The 18063-nt window shown below is 37.5% G+C and overlaps 1 protein-coding gene across 1 annotated transcript in view; it reads left to right on the top strand.

Annotated features, from left to right (window-relative positions):
• Nucleotides 1-18063, top strand: part of SNAP91 (synaptosome associated protein 91) — a 135085-nt gene that overhangs the window by 111450 nt on the left and 5572 nt on the right. The window contains exons 23-27 of the mRNA XM_072965571.1: nucleotides 257-406; nucleotides 3986-4016; nucleotides 4891-5002; nucleotides 15788-15871; nucleotides 16508-16612. Coding sequence (XP_072821672.1) covers nucleotides 257-406; nucleotides 3986-4016; nucleotides 4891-5002; nucleotides 15788-15871; nucleotides 16508-16612 — 482 coding nt within the window. The remainder of the gene's footprint in view (nucleotides 1-256; nucleotides 407-3985; nucleotides 4017-4890; nucleotides 5003-15787; nucleotides 15872-16507; nucleotides 16613-18063) is intronic.

Raw genomic sequence — 18063 nt, 5'->3', positions numbered from 1 at the left:
CACTATGTTCTTTGCTGTACGTGACACAGATTTATTTTTTCCATCTTTGTTCATGTTCATTAGTATTTCCATACTTTATGAGTAGACATATGTAGAGATGTTTTTCTTGGTGTTACAGTCATTAAACATGTGAATTAAATGCCTTCTTTTGTAAGATTGTACATTCACTTGTTTCCATAATTTTTCAAACGACAGTTTCCCTTTAATTCTGTGTATCTTTTAAAATTATCCTGAACCTGGTCTATTTGATTTCCAGTGTTTGATGGTCTAGGTGATCTTCTGATGCCAACCATGGTACCAGCCGGGCAGCCTGCACCCATCTCAATGGTCCCTCCCAGTCCCGCAATGGCAGCAAGCAAAGCCCTTGGGAGTGATCTTGACTCATCTCTTGCCAGCTTAGTAGGCAGTGAGTAATACAGCTTTCTTTAACTGAATCATATGTGAACTTTTTTCCCTATCTTTTCATATGTATTGTTTCTGGGTTCACTTAGAGGTGAGTGTATCAAGGAGTGGACAGAAATTCTTAGTGCTTTACCCAGTATGGTTCCTTGGAAGATACACAGTCACTATTGCATTGTCTCCCAAGCAGCACCCATGCCTCTCGTAAGCTAAATTATCAAAGGTGTAATAAGAAGCATATACAAGTATGAAAACAGACGTATTACGTATAGTAAGTACTTAATTTTTTATTTCATTTGGAAATAACACAAGATAACTTAAATGCACTGTATTTACCAGTTGAGTATCCAAGTTAGTTTCACTTATTCATTCAACAAATATTTATTGAGGACCAGGCGCTCTTCCAGGCTCTGGAGATAAATCAGTGAACAAAACAGGTATAGATATCTGTTCTTGTGGTGATTGGGAAGGGCAGAGACAAACATTAAACATTTTCAAATAAATAAATTCTCTAGTTTGTTGAGCCACAAGTACCGTGGAGAAAAAATAGAACAGGCAAAGACGGATAGTGAGTTCTGCAGAGTAGGAGTTAAGAGTAGGCCTAAAATCTGAGAAGGTAAAATTCGAGCAAAGATTTAAAAGTAAAGGAATGACCCATATGGATAGCTGAAGGAGAGTATTTGCAGGCAAAGGAGATAGCCAGTGCAAAGGCACTGGGGCAGAAGATTGCCTGGCATTTTTTCAAGGACATGAATGGCTGGAGCTGGGTAACTGAAGGAGAGAGTCTTAGAAGATAAGGGCAGCTATTATAAAGACTGATCTTTTTTTAAAAAACTTTGAATTCAACTTTTTATTAAGGTGAATGGATTTACCATTGCAGATACCTTTCATTTTAACTCAAGGCTATCTCAAAAGTTTAGCAGATCCCTGAGACAGACCTCTTTTCCTCTGCATTATCCTATGGGCATACTTTTGTTTCCCATTCATCATCCTTAGTCTGGACATTCATGAAAATCTTTGATGACACCCATGGAGAGGTTATTTGAATATTTCTTCCTTTAAAATTTCATCTTACTGATGGATAGTCTGCAGTGGTAACTGCTTTTGCTGAACACTGTAACATACTGTCCAGGTTGTCCTTCAGAAATAAAGGGTGTATACCTCCAGCTGCTGAGAGGGTCACCAGCACACAGCCTCCAGTGGCAGCCACCTTGGACAGTTATCTCAGCTGAAGAAAGTTGACCCACTAGAGGAGTAGCCAAGCAATCTTGATAAAGAAGAACAAATTTGAAATAGTCACATCTCGTAGTATCAGAACTTCAACAAAGTACAATAATCAGGACAAATGGTATTGGTGTAAGGATAGAAAGATAGGCCAATGGAATAGAACAAAGAGCTCAGAAATGAACCTCATATACATTGTCAAACAATTTTTTCAAGGGTTCCAGGACCATTCAAAGTGGGAAAAGACAATCTTTTTCAAAAAAAAAACAACAAAAAATTATGTTAGGATAACTGAATAGCCATATACCAATGAATGAAGTTGGGCCTCTTCCTTATACTGTCCACAAAAATCAATTCAAAATGAGTCAAAGAGCTATGTAAGAGAAAGCTATAAAACTCCTAGGAAAAAACCTGAGTGTAAATCTTTATGACCTTGAATGAGGCAGTGGCTTCTTAGAGATAATGCTGAAAATACAAGCAATGAAAAGAAAAATAAACTAATAAAAATTTATCAAAATCAGAAACTTTTGTGTTATAAGTTGATACCATCAAGAAAGTGAAAAACAACTCACAGGAGAAAATACTGTCAAATCATATATCTCATAAGGGACTTATCCATAATATGTAAAGGATTCTTAAAATTCAACAACAAAAATAATTTAAAAATTGGAAAAGGAGAAAAATAAGCAAAAATAAAATAAACATAGGAAAAGGATTTGAATACGCATTTCTCAGAAAAAGATGCGCAAGTGGACCATAAGCATATGAAAAGATATTGAACATCATTAACCATAAGGGAAATGCAGATCAAAACCACAGTCACAGGCTACTTCACACTTGCTAGGAAGGCTGTCATCAAAAAGATAGTAACATGTTGGCAGGGATGTAGAGAAACCAGAACTCACACATTGCGGGGTAGGGATGTAAAATGATGCAGCCACTTTGGAGGATAGTTTTATGGTTCTTCACAAGTTAAACATAGGGTTACCGTGTGACCCAGCAATTCCACACCTAGCAATACGCCCGAGGGGATTGAAAACATACATCCACATGACTTGCACAGAAATATTCATAGCTGCAACTTTGTATAACAGCCAAAAGGTGAGAACAGCGCAATGTCCATCAGCTATTGATCAGAAAAAGAAAATGTGATACACTCATAAAGTTATTTAGCCATAAAAAGATGAACCTTGGAAATATTTTGCTAGGTGAAAGAAGCCAAATACAAAAAGCCACATGTTTTATGATTATATTTATATGAAATGTCCAGAACAGGGAAATCTTTAGAAACAGAAAGTAGATGAGTAGTGCTCAGGGGCCTGGGGGAGAAAGGAGTGGGAGTGACTGCTGATTCCTCACAGGGGTTCCTTTGGGGTGACGAAAATGTTTTGAGTGTGATAATGACTTCACAACCTTGTGAACATACTTTTTGCACTGAATTTTACTCTTTAAAAGTATAAATTATATCAATTGTTTTTTAGAAATCTCATCTCACTATACACTCATTAGAAAGTCTAAAATTTAAAAAAAAAAAAAAGAACTGACATTTCTATGTGCTTACACGGGAATGGACCCTCTGGAATTCTCACACTTTGCTGGTGGGAATACAGAATGGGGCCAGCACGGAAGTCATACAGGCTCTTACGGTTAAATCTGCACTTGTGTGACTCAGTAAGCCCACTTCTGAGGATTTGTTCTAGAGAAATGAAAACATATGTTCTCACAAAAACCTGTATATGTGTCTTCATAGGAGTATTATTTTAAAGTGTCAGAAATAACCCAAATGTCCTTCAGTGGGTGAATGTGTATAAACAAACTGGTAAACCCATTCAATAGAATACTATCTAGAAATAAAAAGGAGTGACCTGTTGATGTGCAAAAGAACACAGATGAATCTCAGATACATTATGCTAAGTGAAAGAAAGCAGACACAAAAAAATTATAAACTGTATAATTCCATTTATATAATGTTTTTGTTAAGGCAAAACTATAGGGAATATATCAGTGATTGCCAGGGTTAGGAGTCAGGGGCAGTTTTAATTGCAAAGGGCAGCAAGACAGTATTTTTGAGTGAATAAAGTGTTGTGTATCCTGACTGTAATGATGATCAAATGAACCCATGTATTTGTCAAAATTTATAGAAATGTACCACTCCCCCACAGAAAGGCCCATTGAATTTCACTATAAGTAAATATTTTATTAACTAAAATATATTCCAAAACGGTGGAGGAGGGAGAAGTACCTGCACACTCCATATCAGTATTGCAGCTTGCTTCTAGACCTCTTTGATCTTTTAAATGTCACGTCATTTAAGCTGAGTATAGAGGTCTAAATTCTTTTTTTTTCTTTTATCCATTTATAGATCTTGGAATTTCTGGTACAACATCCAAAAAGTAAGTTTTTGAGATTGTCTGGTTTTCTTATGACAATGTGTTTGTTCTAATTTGAGACTATCAAACGTTGTACTTACTGGAGTAATCACTCATTCTTAGGCTAAGTGGCCTCAAAATTGGTTTTTATTTCATTCTTAATTTTTGTTTTTATTGTTATTCTACTAGAATCTACTAGAACCTCCAAACTGTTGGCTCTGTAATGAGAAGGAATAATCTATGTCAGTTTCCTTATTACTAAGTTACATCTAGAAATACTGGGGAATAATGGTTTGAATACTTGAACAGCTTAAAACTCTAGATTCATTAGAATATTCCTGGCTAACATTGATTTTAGAAAGTCTCTCATGGGGGATCAATTTTAAGGAAGGATAATAAAAATGACAGTGCATACTCTTTTTTAGAAGCATATGTCAGCATCTCTGAAGTTGGGACACAATTTACAATAGATGGTATCTTACAATCACTATAAAGCAGGTGGTGGTCATGGTATAAGTTGTGTGAAACCTTCTGTTGAGTCCAGAAAGTACTATCATGGACGCATCAAATTCAACAAAGGACAAGTATACAGTATTTATGGTATACTTATTTGGAGTTTTTTATAGCCAGTGAAGAATTCAGTAGAGTTTTGTGGCACATTTTTTCATTAGAAGTGATAGGAAGTTGCTGTTTTCCCCGAGGTCTAAACTCATCGACTTTTTGTCAAATGCTCTGAAGCTCTCTTAGTTACAATATTGTGAGATTGCTCCATCAGTTTTAATCCGTTCTCTTTATTACCACCTGACTCAGACTGCTTCTGACTCCAAATAAAAGTATCTGAAGAGCCAGACACCATTCTTCCCTGATAAGTGTGCTGTTTTGTTTTTGTTTGATTTAGGGGAGATCTTCAGTGGAATGCTGGAGAGAAGAAGTTGACTGGGGGAGCCAACTGGCAGCCGAAAGTAGCCCCCGCAACCTGGTCAGCAGGCGTTCCACCAAGTGCACCTTTGGTGAGTAGCCACCAGAGGGCAGCGCAGTGCGGGCACCGTGCCAGTTTCTTCGTGTATAGAGCAGGGTGCATTTTGCCGAAATTTGCTACTGGCGTTGTACTTTTTTTATCCAAACTAAAGAAACAGAAGCCAGATGCAATATTTGCCAACATGCAAATTTCACTTACTTTCTATTTAATAAAGATTATGACCTATTTTTTTATCTTATTCCCAAACTAAAGCTTCTTCAGATATTTTTTCTTTAGTTGTACAATTATGGAAATGATTTTTCAAAACATTTACTATCATTGATCTGTATTTTTATCAGATTTCTTGCCCAAATTTTCCTGATTGTCTTAATAAGTAGTGAAAGCTTTTTTTCTTACCGGAAAGACTGGGCAGTTTTCTGTTGTGTAAGTGAAATTCCATTTTAAAACTCTATTATTTCTTCTTACCATTTTTTTATTGAAGTATGGTTGATTTACAATGTCATGTTAGTTTCTGGTCACAGCATAATGATTCAGTTATGCATATGCATATATATATATTCTTTTTCATTATAAGTTATTAAAAGAGATTGAATATAGTTCCCTGTGCTATACAGTAGGACCTTGTTGTTTATCTGTTTTGTATGTAGCAGTTTGTATCTGCTAATCCCAAACTCCTAATTTATCCCTTCCCCACTTTCCACTTTGGTAACTGTAACTCACCATTTTTTTTTTAATTGAAACTGGTACCACCATCTTTTCTAGCAAATTTAAATAGATTTCATTTCTGTTTGTTAAATTTCTATTTCTGTTAATATAGTAATACCACCATTCACTCTATGGAAGAGCATAATGCCAGAAATAAAGACTTAATTATTACTTAGGGAAATTTGCCACCACAAAAAACACATTTCCAGGATGGCAAAATTTACTGTTTTCCTATAAATGCCCCCATATTTAGCAAAATGAGGCTAGTTACTGCTTCCCAGGCTCACCTGTAATATTGCACCTTTGTTTACATCTTCACTTGTATAAATCACTCGGTCCCTAAGGCTTTCTTAATGCCATCCTCTCCTTGGTGCCTGAATTAATTTCTAACCATCACCCACCAACCCTGGCCAAACAAATACGCATAGAAGTGAATTAGTATGAATCAGAATATAAACGTTTTTAGATCGACTCAATTAAAAATGATGTATTCCAGAAGTTTTTTTAAATACCTGAGTTTTGGAATTTAGGACACATGTTCTTTTAAATACTTCTATAAATAGTAATTTTTTATATATAAACAGTTTTATAACTGTTTTATAAATAAAAGTAAGCTCAAACCAATCTGAAAGGGGCCTTTTGAGCCAAAATTTGTCACTAAACGGTACTAATAGTAGTAATTGAACTACAGTTTATACCGTAGCTTCTATGGGAAAATACATTCTGTGCTGAGACTTGGGTTCTCAAAACCCATTTCCTCTGGTCTCCCCGCTCCACCCCTGGTGTTGGTAAGAGAGGAGAGAATTCAAGGACTAGTATTCTCTGCCTTTGGTAAGTTCAGAGTCTGAGAAAACTTGATTTTAATAAGTTATTTCTAACAGATAACAATGAGAAGATTGCCTATTATATCTAGGTATTTATCTATTTAAATCTTCTTTGCATCATTTAAAAATAATGCTTAAAAGGGCCATTTTGGGGGCAGAAGACCTGAACAGACATTTCTCCAAAGGAGACATAACAGATGGCCAATAAACACGTGAAAAGATGCTTGATATCACTAATTATCAGAGAAATGGAAATCAAAACTGCAGTGAGATATCACTTCACACTAGTCAGAATGGCCATCATTAGGAAGTCCACAAAACAATGTATGTACATGCTGGAAAGGATATGGACAGAAAGGAACCCTCCTACACTGTTGGTGGGAGTGTAATTTGGTGCAGCCACTGTGAAAAACACTATGGAGGTTCCTTACAAAACTAAAAACGAAGTTACCATATGACCCAGCAATCCCACTCCTGGACATATATCCAGAGGAAACTCAAATTTGAAAAGACACATGCAGTGTTCATAGCAGCACTATTTACAACAGCCAAGACATAGAAGCAACCTATGTCCACAAACAGATGACTGGATAAAGAAGATATGGCGTGTGTGTGTGTATAAAATGGATTACTACTTGGCCATAAAAATGAATGAAATAATGCCATTTGCAGCAACATGGATGGATCTGGAGATGATCACACTAAATAAAGTCAGAGAAAAATAAATTTCATGTATCACTTATATGTGGAATCTAAAAAATGATTCAGATGAACTTATTTACAAAACAGAAACAGACTCACAGACATAAAAAGCAAACTTAGGCTACCAAAGAGGAAAGGAGGGGAAGGGATAAATTAGGAGTTTGGGATTAGCAGATACAAGCTACTATATACAAAATAGATAAACAACAGGGTCCTATTGTATAGCACAGGGAACTATATTCAATATCTTGTAATAAACTATAATGAAAAAGAATATATATATGCATTACAGAATCACTATACTGTATACTAGAAACTAGCACAACGTTATAAATCAATATATGTCATTTAAAAACTTTTTTTTATTTTGAAAATAGGGCCATTTTTACTTAACTATAAAATAAAGAGTTCCATTTTAATTTTTTAAAGGATGCTTAGTAGAAAACTATATACCTCTTTTAAATTGACCTCTGCCCAGGATAACTATATAATTTATTGCCCAAACTACAACTTCTTTAAGGGTGAAAGGAAGCATAATTAGTACCCAGGGGCCCCAAGCATGTACCTGTGGCTGGGGGTCCACATAGACACTGAGACCATGCACAGGGAGCACTCCACTCTTAAATGTAAATATATTTGCGAGCCACTCTCTTATTGGGGTTAGAGGGAGAGAAATTCAATAAATGTAAATAAAATCCCTAAAGAAAGAGAAAGCTTCTCTCTTGTAAATCTACTAATACTGCATATTGACATTAAATCTGCCAATTTATTTTCTCATCACCAAATTAAAGGAACTAATTTTCTGTCCTTTTCTGTGCAAAATTAGTGAGACCTTATATCTGGTCCTAAGAAGTTTGTACTATAGTAATGTTGCCCTTATCAGCAGGATAAAGCTTTCACTTTTTTTTTTTAATAGGTTAGTTTCAAAACAGTCATGGTGAGAGCAAAGTCTAAGGGGAGCAGAGGGGAGTGGAGGGAAGGATGGTGAGAATGCTGGTATCTAGCAGATCAGCTGTAGTTTAAAAAAAAAAATCTGAGAGCCTAAGGTGGAAAGAAACACAAGAAAGAAAATTCTCAAGTAGAATCCACGCAACTGGGGATTATTGTGAATGAACCCAGAGACACTGGCTTCCTGGTTTCCATGTAGGGCCTTTTGCTAAATAATGAGACCATTACCCCCAAAACAAGGCAGAAGTACTTGAAAAGCAAGATTGAGTTGCAGACCTTCCTGGCCATCACCTCCCCTGAGATGGAAGATTTTATCCATAGAAGGTTAAGAACCATCAAATACTTAATTAACAGCTGTTTTACTTCTTCAGGGCACAGGGCCACCAGTTATGTGATTGGCAGGAACCATCTCTGAGACTGAAACTAGTGTTCTCATTTTTTCTAACCCCCCCAAAGTCCTTATTTTTGTTTATGAAACAGAAAAATACATTGTTAGTTCTGAAATTCGAAAAAAGTTGAAGACAGTAGGCGCTAGCTTTATAAAGCATCCACAGCAGCTGTGGAAAGAGAAATTAGAACAACAGAAATAATTTATTAGGAGACAAGAGTTACATGTAGATCTGTTCTTTGTTTCTTTTCCTTAACATTTTAGGTGACAGTATGAAGGCTGCCCTGTGCAGTTATGTTATCATTATTAGCTCTCACTTAGTGGTATATAAACTCACTACCATTCATTCCATTCACTGCAAAGCTCTTCTTCCAACAAAGCTCTAGCTTTGCTTTTACTTAAGAAATCATTCTGAGGTCGTCTTGTCACCAAACTCAGGTTCGACTGCTCACTTCTCAAAAGCCAGTAGTCAAGAGACAAGTGTCAATAGAAGGGAAAGGTGCTTTGATCAGAAAAGCCGGCAGTGTGGGGAGATGGTGGACTCCTGTCCAGAGACCATCTCCGAAGGTTCTGCTCAGCCATGACAGTTTTTGAAAGGAAAAACGTAGATGTCGGGGAGGGGGATTTGCTGGGCACGGTGGATCTCACTGAATCCTCGAGCCAGGAGGCTGTGTTTGCATCTCCACTGCATGCAGACTGGCTGACTCTCTTATCTTGCCCGGCAATCTGCCTGCAGGATTGCTAAGGGGCTATTGCAGAGAGAGAGCTGATTATTCTTTAACTGCCTAAGTCTTATTTTTGCTTCTTTTTATCTAGGGAAAGAATCAACGGGTTAGCCAAGGCATAGTGTGCATTCAGGGAAACTTAAGTCAGGCGTTAGTTTCAATTGCTTAGTGATCACATTCCTATAATTAGGTTCTTTTAAGGTTAAAGGGGGACAGAAAGGGGGCAAAGAAGCTGCTTGCAGTTTGGCTTCCATCCACCCAATTCTCTCATAAAACCTCTCTTCCGTTTTTCTATTTCCTGAAAATATGTTTGAGTCTTTTTCTCTAAGAATGTTCTAGAAAAAGAAGAAAGCCAAAACGTGTGCTTCAGAAGTAGCAAAACAGTGTTTCAAAGTTTCCCTGTTCATCTGAAGGCCTTTACTTTTGAGTAGGAGACAAGGGGGCAGACGTAGGGGTGAGAATCCTTGTGCTGCTTTTTGAAGTTTTTGTAGGTAGAAGAGAGCTAAGGTTACTTTTCCCAGTTTCTTTCAAATCTCTGTCAAACGCTGCTTGGGGGTGCCGCTCTAAAAGTTTTCAGATCACAGATCAAGTGAGATCTAAAAATCTGAACAGGGCTTGGACATTAGAAATCTGTCTCCGGGTAGGGCTTTATCACCACTGCCACCCATGTTTCCAGGGTCACTCATTCCTTGTTTTCAGTGCACAGCAGACCTGTTAAGTTTCCACCAGACAAACTAGGAAAGTACTTGCAATTCCAAAATGTGTGCATTTTGCAGGAGGCCACAGAATCCACAGTTCTCCCCCCTAAAAACATCAAATCTTTATATGCCTAGAGATAAAACATTTAGCTGCATGTCGGGAAAGAAAGCAGTTTTAAAACCTTAGGATAAATAATATTGAGGGAGTAAATGATTAAGAGTTAATCTACCATTTGAACAAAACGACAAACTTAGACCATACTCTTTAAATTTTGTGACCCATTTATTTAATCAGGAATATCTACAAGTTCGTTTTATTTTGATAGCTAATAAAAACCCTCTTTCTTTCACACGCTTAAGTCCTAATGATACAACTCTTGTAAATAATACTATTATTGTTGTATGGTACAATTCTGATAAATAATGCAATTTTAATCAATGATACAATTCTGGGCTGATGTATTCATCTAGCCTACCACCTGTCCTGCTGAAATGATGAGTAAAGAGTAAATCTGAAATATAACACTTGTAGAGGAGGAAAAATAACTTTCCCTCTACCATTCTGAGTTCTTAGTAGACATATTAACAAGAGAAAAACAGAAGCTTGTTAATGCGTATGCCTCACGTAACACATGGGAGATACCTAGGGGAAAACGAGCAACTTCAAGATGTGATCTAAACCACTGGCTTACATATGACCTTCGGCTAAAGACAGAATAAAGAATGGTATGGAGTGGCCAGTTAATGGTGAGGTTACCAGGAAAAGCAGGGTCAATGAAGGTAATATTTGTTATGTGGGTTTAAGTCAGTGCCTTCTCCATTGATAAGAGTCTCTTGTGATTCAGTCATTCTCTGCCTGGTACAGAGAAGGAAGCACCCTCACAAATGGGGATTTCCTTTATAAATCTAAATGTCCCTTACAAAAGTTTAACTTCTGCTCTGTTTTCAGAGTTTCTTCTGCATCTGCTGCTTCTCAGAGTAGTCAGCTCAAAAGCAATCCTTGTTCCAAAGAAGCCTGTTTAGGGGTGGCATACTCTGCTACCCTTCAGTATTTTCTTTCTTTTTAAAAATGTTTGAGATAAATTAATGTTAAATTCACTGTTTTCACAATTTCCAAGTGTACAATTCAGTGATTTTTTTTTAGTATATTTTTGATGCTGTAAAACCATCACCACTATCTAAATCCAGAGTATCTCCATCACCCCATAAAAGAACACAGTCTTTCCCAATTCCCCCCCACCACTCCTTATCCCCTGACATCCAAAAGTTTACTCTGTCCCTATGGATTTGCCTACTCTGGATATTTCATATAAACAGAATTATATAATACGGAGCCTTTTGTGCCTGGCTTCTTTCACTTAGCATAATGTTTTCAAGGTCCATCCGTGTTGTAGCATGTTCATTTTTTAATGACTGACTATTGTATTATTTGGATAGACCACATTTTGTTTATTAATTCATTAATGGATGGACATTTGTGTTGTTTCTGTTTTGGGCTATTATGAAAGATACTTCTATTATTTGCATGCAAGTTTTGGTGTGACTATATGTCCTCAGTTCTCTAGGAATGGAATTGCTAGGGCTTACGTGTGTGACTCTTGACCTGTATGCAGTTCCTTAATGACTAATGATCTTGAGAATCTTTTCACATGCTTACTGGCCATTTATATCAAGAAATATCTATTTATAACCTTTGTCCATCTTATAATTGGGTTATCTTTTTATTGTTGCATTCTAAGTGATCTTTATTATTCTGGAGACGAGAAGCTTATCAGATATATGATTTGCAAATATTTTCTCCCATTCTGTGCATTGTCTTCTCTTTTTCTTGATAGTGACTTTTAATGCACAAAGTTTGTAATTCTGATAAACTCCAGTTTATCTGTGTTTGTTGTTGCTTGTACTTTTGATGTCGTATTTAAGAAATCATTGCCTAATCAAGGTCTTAAAGCTTTACAACTAGATTTCTTTTTAAGAGTTGTATAATTTTATCCATTACATTAGGTCTTTGCCCTATTTTAGGCTCATTTTCATGTATGGTGTGAGATAGCGATCCAAACTCTTTGTATTGCCAGTACCATTTGTTGAAAAGACTATTTTTTTTTCTTCATTTATTGGTCTTGGCATTCTTCTCAAAAATCAGTTGACCCTAGATGTACAGGTTTGTTTCCAGAATCTTTATTCTGTTGTGTTGATCTATATGTCTGTCCTTGTGCTGGTACGACAGTATTTTGATTAATGTAGCTTAGTAGTGAGTTCTGAAATCAGAATATGTGAGTCCTCCAAATTTTTTCTTGTTTTTCAAGATTGTTTTGGCAATTCTGGGTTCCTTTCCCATATAAATTGTAGGTTCAGATTGTCTATTTTTCCAAAAGAAGTAGTTGAAATTTTGGTAGGGATTGTACTGAATCTATAAAGCAAATTGGGAAGTACTGCTATCTTAACAATATTAAGTCTTTTAACCCATGAACAGAGGATGTCTTTCTATTTATCTAAGTCTTCTTTAATTTCTTTAACAATGTTTTATAGTTGTCAGTGTACGAGTCTTGTACTCTCCTGCTAAAATTATTTCTAAGTGTGTTATTATTTTTATGCTTTTGTAAATTAAATTGTTTCTGTAATTTCATCTTTTATTGTTCATTGCTAGCATAAGGTGAACACCACATTGATTTTTGTATAATGATTTTATATCCTGCAACTTTGCTAAACTTGTTTATTAACTCTGACAGTTTTTTGCATGTGTGGATTCTCAAGAATTTTCTCTATATAAGATCACATCATCAGCAAATATAGTTTTATTTATTCCTTTCTTATCTGGATGCTGTGTATTTCTTTTTCTTACCTAATTGCTCTGACTAGGATGTCCAGTATATCTTTGTCATGTAGGGAGAGAACTTTCAGTCATTCAACATTAAGTATGATGTTAGCCATGGGTTCTTTGCAGATGCCCTTTATCAGGATGGGGAGTCCCCCTTCTATTCCTCATTTATTTAGTGGTTTTTTTTTTTTGTCATGAAAGGATGTTGGGTTTTGTCAGATGTTTTTTCTGCATCTATTAAGATAATCATTTTTTTCTTATATTCTCTTTATATGACATATTACATTGATTAAGTTAACCTTGCATTCCTGGGGTAAATCTCACTTGGTCATTGTGTATAATTCTTTTAATATGCTGCTGGATTTGATATGCTAGTATTTTGTTAAGAATCAATGTTTGTAAAGGATTTGGTCTGCAGTTTTCTTTTCTTGTGATGCCCTGGTCTGGCTTTGGTATCATGGTAATACTGGCATCAAAGAATGATTAGAAAAAGTCCCCCCATCCTTTTTTGGGGGGATGAGCTAGAGAAATATTGATATTAATTCTTCTCTTTATACATTTAATAGAATTAACCAGTGAAGCCATCTGGTTCTGTGCTTTTCTGTGGTGGAAGTTTTTAAATTACTGATTCAGTGTCTTTACTTGCTATATATCTATTTAGAGTTTCTATTTCTTCTTGAATCACTTTTGGTAGTTTGTATCTTTCTAGGAATTTGACCATTTTATCTAGATTATGTAATGTTTTAACATACAGTTTCTTACAATATTTCCTTATAATTCTTTCTATTTCTTTGAGGTTGGTAGTAATATCTCCACTTCCTTTCCTGATTTTGGTTATTTAAGTTTTTCTTTCTTGGTGTGCCTATCTGAAAGTTTCTTAATTTTATTGATTTTTTTCAAAGAACCAACTTTTTGTTTATTTTATTTTTTCTTTTGGTTTCTTATTCTCTATTTCATTTATCTCTGCTCTAATTTAATTATTTTCTTTTCTGCTTACTTTGAAATTAGTTCTTTTTTCTGGTTCCTTATGGTGGAAGTTTAGGTTATTGATTTGAGATCTTTCTCCTGTTCTTGTTTCTTTGCATGGCTATACATTCTTGTTTCTTTGCATGGCTCATAATTTTTTGTTGAAATCTGGACATTCTGAATATTATAATATGGCAGCTTTGGAAATCAGATTCTAATCCCCTCCCCAAGGTTTGTTGTGACTACTTTTAGTTGTTTTGATACTTTTGTTGTTTGTTTAGTGACATTCTGAACTAATTCTGTAAAGTCTGTTTTTTGTCATGTGTGATCATTGAAGCCTCTGTTCCATTAGCTAAATGGTCAGCTAATGACTAGACAGATGTTACTTAAACTCCTGGAACCAAAAATATCTCCCAGTCTCTGCAGAGGGGCTCTGGATGTGTGTTAGGCATGTCTTCAAACTCAGCCAGGCAGTTTGCAACTCTGCCTGAGCAATCACCACTGCTTGCTTAAAACCTCAAGGTCAGCCAGAGGCATCTCAAGTCTTTCCTGAGCATATGCACAGCCCTAGGCATGTGCATGGCTGTCTAAATTCTTGTGAGTATGTCTGAGCTTTCCAAACCCTTGATCCTCAGAGCATCTCATTCTCCTCCAGTCTTTCCCTCTGAGCATTTTGTTTAGTCTGCTGTTTGCCCGGACTGTTACCCATTGCCTCAGACAGCAACAACTAGAACATATGCTTGTAACTATTTTCCACGAATGGCTTTAGGTAACAACTTTAGCATAGGTGCCTTCCCAGCTTGGCAAGACAAAGACAAGCCTTTTGAGTCAGTGTTGCCAGGGAACCACCCAAAGGAGACAAAACAAATAATTAAATATATTCTGGTACTTTTATTGGGCATATGTGCTGTTATTTTCAAGGTGATAGCTGAACTGGAGAACAGTGGCTGGAACTGAGATCAGTTAGAATGCCCCAAAGCTCACTGTTCTTACCAAGTTCAGCTGATTTTCTTGATTAAGTACTTTTTAGTTTGCTACAAGCTTTTAATAAGTTTCCAGAGTTCAAAAAAAGTTGATTCTGACTGTTTTTGCCTGTTTTTTTTCATTGCTTTTATGGATTGAGGGACTCGTGGAGTTCCTTACTCCACCATTTTTGCTGACATCACTATAGTGTTTTCTTTTTCAGTTAGGATTTGGGGGGGAGGGTATAGCTCACAGGTAGAGTGTGCTTAGCATACACAAGTCCTGGCTTCAATCCCTAGTACCTCCATTAAAAAAAAAAACGTAATAAATAAATAGACCTAATTACCTCCCCCACAAAAAACCAAACAAGCAATTAGGATTTTGCTCTGATGGTTAACTTAAATTTAAGGGATTGTACTATGGTTAATTTTATGCATAAGGAAAATACTGGGGGTTTTGATGTATGACTGAAAACTATCAGGCCTGTGCCTGAAATGGGGTGTATGTGCTATATTATGTGCAGTCTTCTAAATGCATCCTAAAACTTAGAATTAATTTTGGTCTTTGTGCAAATGTACAACAGTCAAAAAGTCAGAGAGAAGCAAATATAACACAGAAAAGAATAATATAACATTGCAGGGAATGGAAACCAAGCATTGAAAAATGTAAATGAAAGCATTCAGCAGATGTCTAACCCAGTATCTGTTGGAGGATATAATGATAGGAAAAGAGACACTTAGAGAAATTTGACTTGTTTACAGTGAGGGTGGTATAAGGAGGTAGAGTCAGGAAGGCCGATGCTGTGTGTAAGATGAGCCTGAATAAGTGATCCCAAATAGCACCACTGCAGTGAACAAGTGAGGAACCTTCTTTATGGCATTGGCATGGTGGCAGAGCTTTTTTTTTTTTAATTTTAAACTAAAATTTGAGATTTCTTTACATATTTACACACACCTAACGAGTATGCATTTTTAAATTATATTCTGTTAATTTAAAATCAAATTATGTTGGTTCTTTTTGTTTGTTGTTGTCATTGTATGTGTGTTTTGTGGGGTTTGTTTGTTTGTTTGTTTTTGTAGCAAGGAGCTGTACCTCCAGCCAGTTCGGTTCCTCCTGTTGCCGCTGCCCCATCAGTTGGACAACCTGGAGCAGGATTTGGGATGGTGAGTGATGACCGGTGCTAAAAATTGTAACTGAGATTCCTGAGGCGTTTGCCAGATCCCGGATTTACTGTAGAATACAGTTCCTGCCAAAATGCAGTAAGGTTAAAACTTAAAACCTGAGAATGACCTAAGGCGTCTTACACATGACATGATGAAGTAGTTACAAAATACTTCAAATAAACTCCGCCATTAACAATTTTTATAGTACCCTGTTAACGTCATTTTTGGCGTACTAGTTACCAAACCGGTTCTTAGCTCCGTCATCAGAATCAGCCCCTCATCACTATACTAGGTAGGACTTTTCCCTTCTCACTTTTATCACTAGCAAATTGTAGGGCCATCTTCCATAAAGAAACAAGTGTTTAATCCCTTCAAGAACTACGCTTACAGAAGACGAACAAACAACACAAAGCCTGATGAGAGTGAGGATGCTGCGAGGCCAGCAAGGCTCCTACCACCCCTCCCTGATGCTCCACGGTCAGCCGGCCTCCCGATACCCATGGTTCAAAATGACAGATTATGCATTCTCACAGACCTGGATTCCTCAGAAATGTTTCAGAAGCATGTTAAAGGCATAAATGTCAGGGCATCGCCCGAGGGGGCGCCACTCATGCTGTGAACGTCTCTGCCCCCCAGCCTCCCGCAGGGACGGGCATGCCCATGATGCCTCAGCAGCCGGTCATGTTCGCACAGCCCGTGATGAGGCCGCCCTTTGGAGCCGCAGCTGTTCCTGGCACACAGGTCAGTCTTTCAGGGTCCACCCAGGAGGGATATTCATTTATGAGTGTAAAACTGTTACGCGGCAAACGGTTTAAAATGTTCTTACCAGATGCAGTCTTCGTGTCTGTTGCTTCAGATGTAAAGGGAACATGGAAGACAGATTGGCAACAGTGTGAGGTCTGGAGGAAATGATAGAAATAACTGAGTGTCCAAAGGTCCCTCTGTGGCCAGAGAAAAGGTTCTGGCCTAACACAGGAAAGAATTCAAGAGCAAGGCATCATAAAGCGGAAGCAAGTTTATGCAGAGAGAGACACACCCATAGACCGAGTTGGGGCCATCTCAGAAGGCCAAAGAGAGCGACCACGAGATGTGGGGTGGTTAGTCTTTATGGGCTCGGTAAGTCCACATGCTAATGAGCAGGAGGATTATTCCAGCTATTTTGAGGAAGGGGCAGGATTTGCAGGATTTCCATGAGTTGGGCCCCCTGCCCACTTTTTGACTTTTTGGTAAAAGGTTTAGGGTCCATGAAGGGCAGTGGGGTTTGTGACTCTGGTAAGGTGGGCTGAAACAAGCCAGCCCAAGCTGTTGTGAGATTAGGCATTACCTCGGGCTATTTGTAGGGGAAACACACCCAGTTAAGAATGTACTTTATCTGTTGAGGGATCATTGGCAGGCAACTGAGAGCCAGGAGTGGGGGTTATTGGACTTTGAAGGACAGCAGTGGGCCCAACACACAGGACCATCAGATTAGTCAATTTTCTAGAATGAAAGCAATACCTTTATGATGACAGTTTTATCACAGTGAAAAGAGACCAGTAAGATGCAGCCAAAAGAAGACATGCCTGGGGGGATGTCTGGGAGGGTTCCCCACATGAAGCTTCTTTGCCCTCAGGGGTGCACACCCAGCGTCAACATGTGACAATACGCACGCACGCAGCCCTGCCAGCCCCAGAAGCTTACTTGGGCTTCAGTGTGCAGAGTTTTTATTGACATTTCATGATATGGCAGCAGTTGATTCAATTATTTTCCATGTGGTTGAATTCAGTCTCCAGCCCTCTTCCCTCCCTGAAGGTCAAACTCATATCATGTGGCCCAAAGACTTAACTCTCTAGTTACATGGTTGGTCTTTCTGACATGGCTAACCACCCACCAAGTCATCTTGTTAGCAGAAACTATCAGGTGTGATTCCAGGAACCCACCTGAATAACAAAGACATTCCTATCACTTGGGAAATTCTGAGGGTTTAGAAGTTACCTACCAGGGTCCAGGGCAAAGGGCAAACCTCTCTTTGGATGAGGCCAAATTTCTTACTACACAGTGTGCTACCTTTATTAACAAAGATGCTGAAATAGATGCACTTTGTTGAACTGTTTTGCTGCTAATCGTTATAGTCACACTGATGAGTCACCCTTTCTTTATTCATCTTATAAATTGCCGGGCCAGAATGGAGGTATGTGTGGAACCAAAGAGGT

This window comes from Vicugna pacos, chromosome 8 (genome assembly GCF_048564905.1).
Source record: "Vicugna pacos chromosome 8, VicPac4, whole genome shotgun sequence".
In the NCBI taxonomy this organism is placed as follows: Eukaryota; Metazoa; Chordata; class Mammalia; order Artiodactyla; family Camelidae; genus Vicugna; species Vicugna pacos.
Note: the sequence above shows the minus strand (reverse complement) of the source record. Positions and strands in the feature narration are given on the sequence as shown.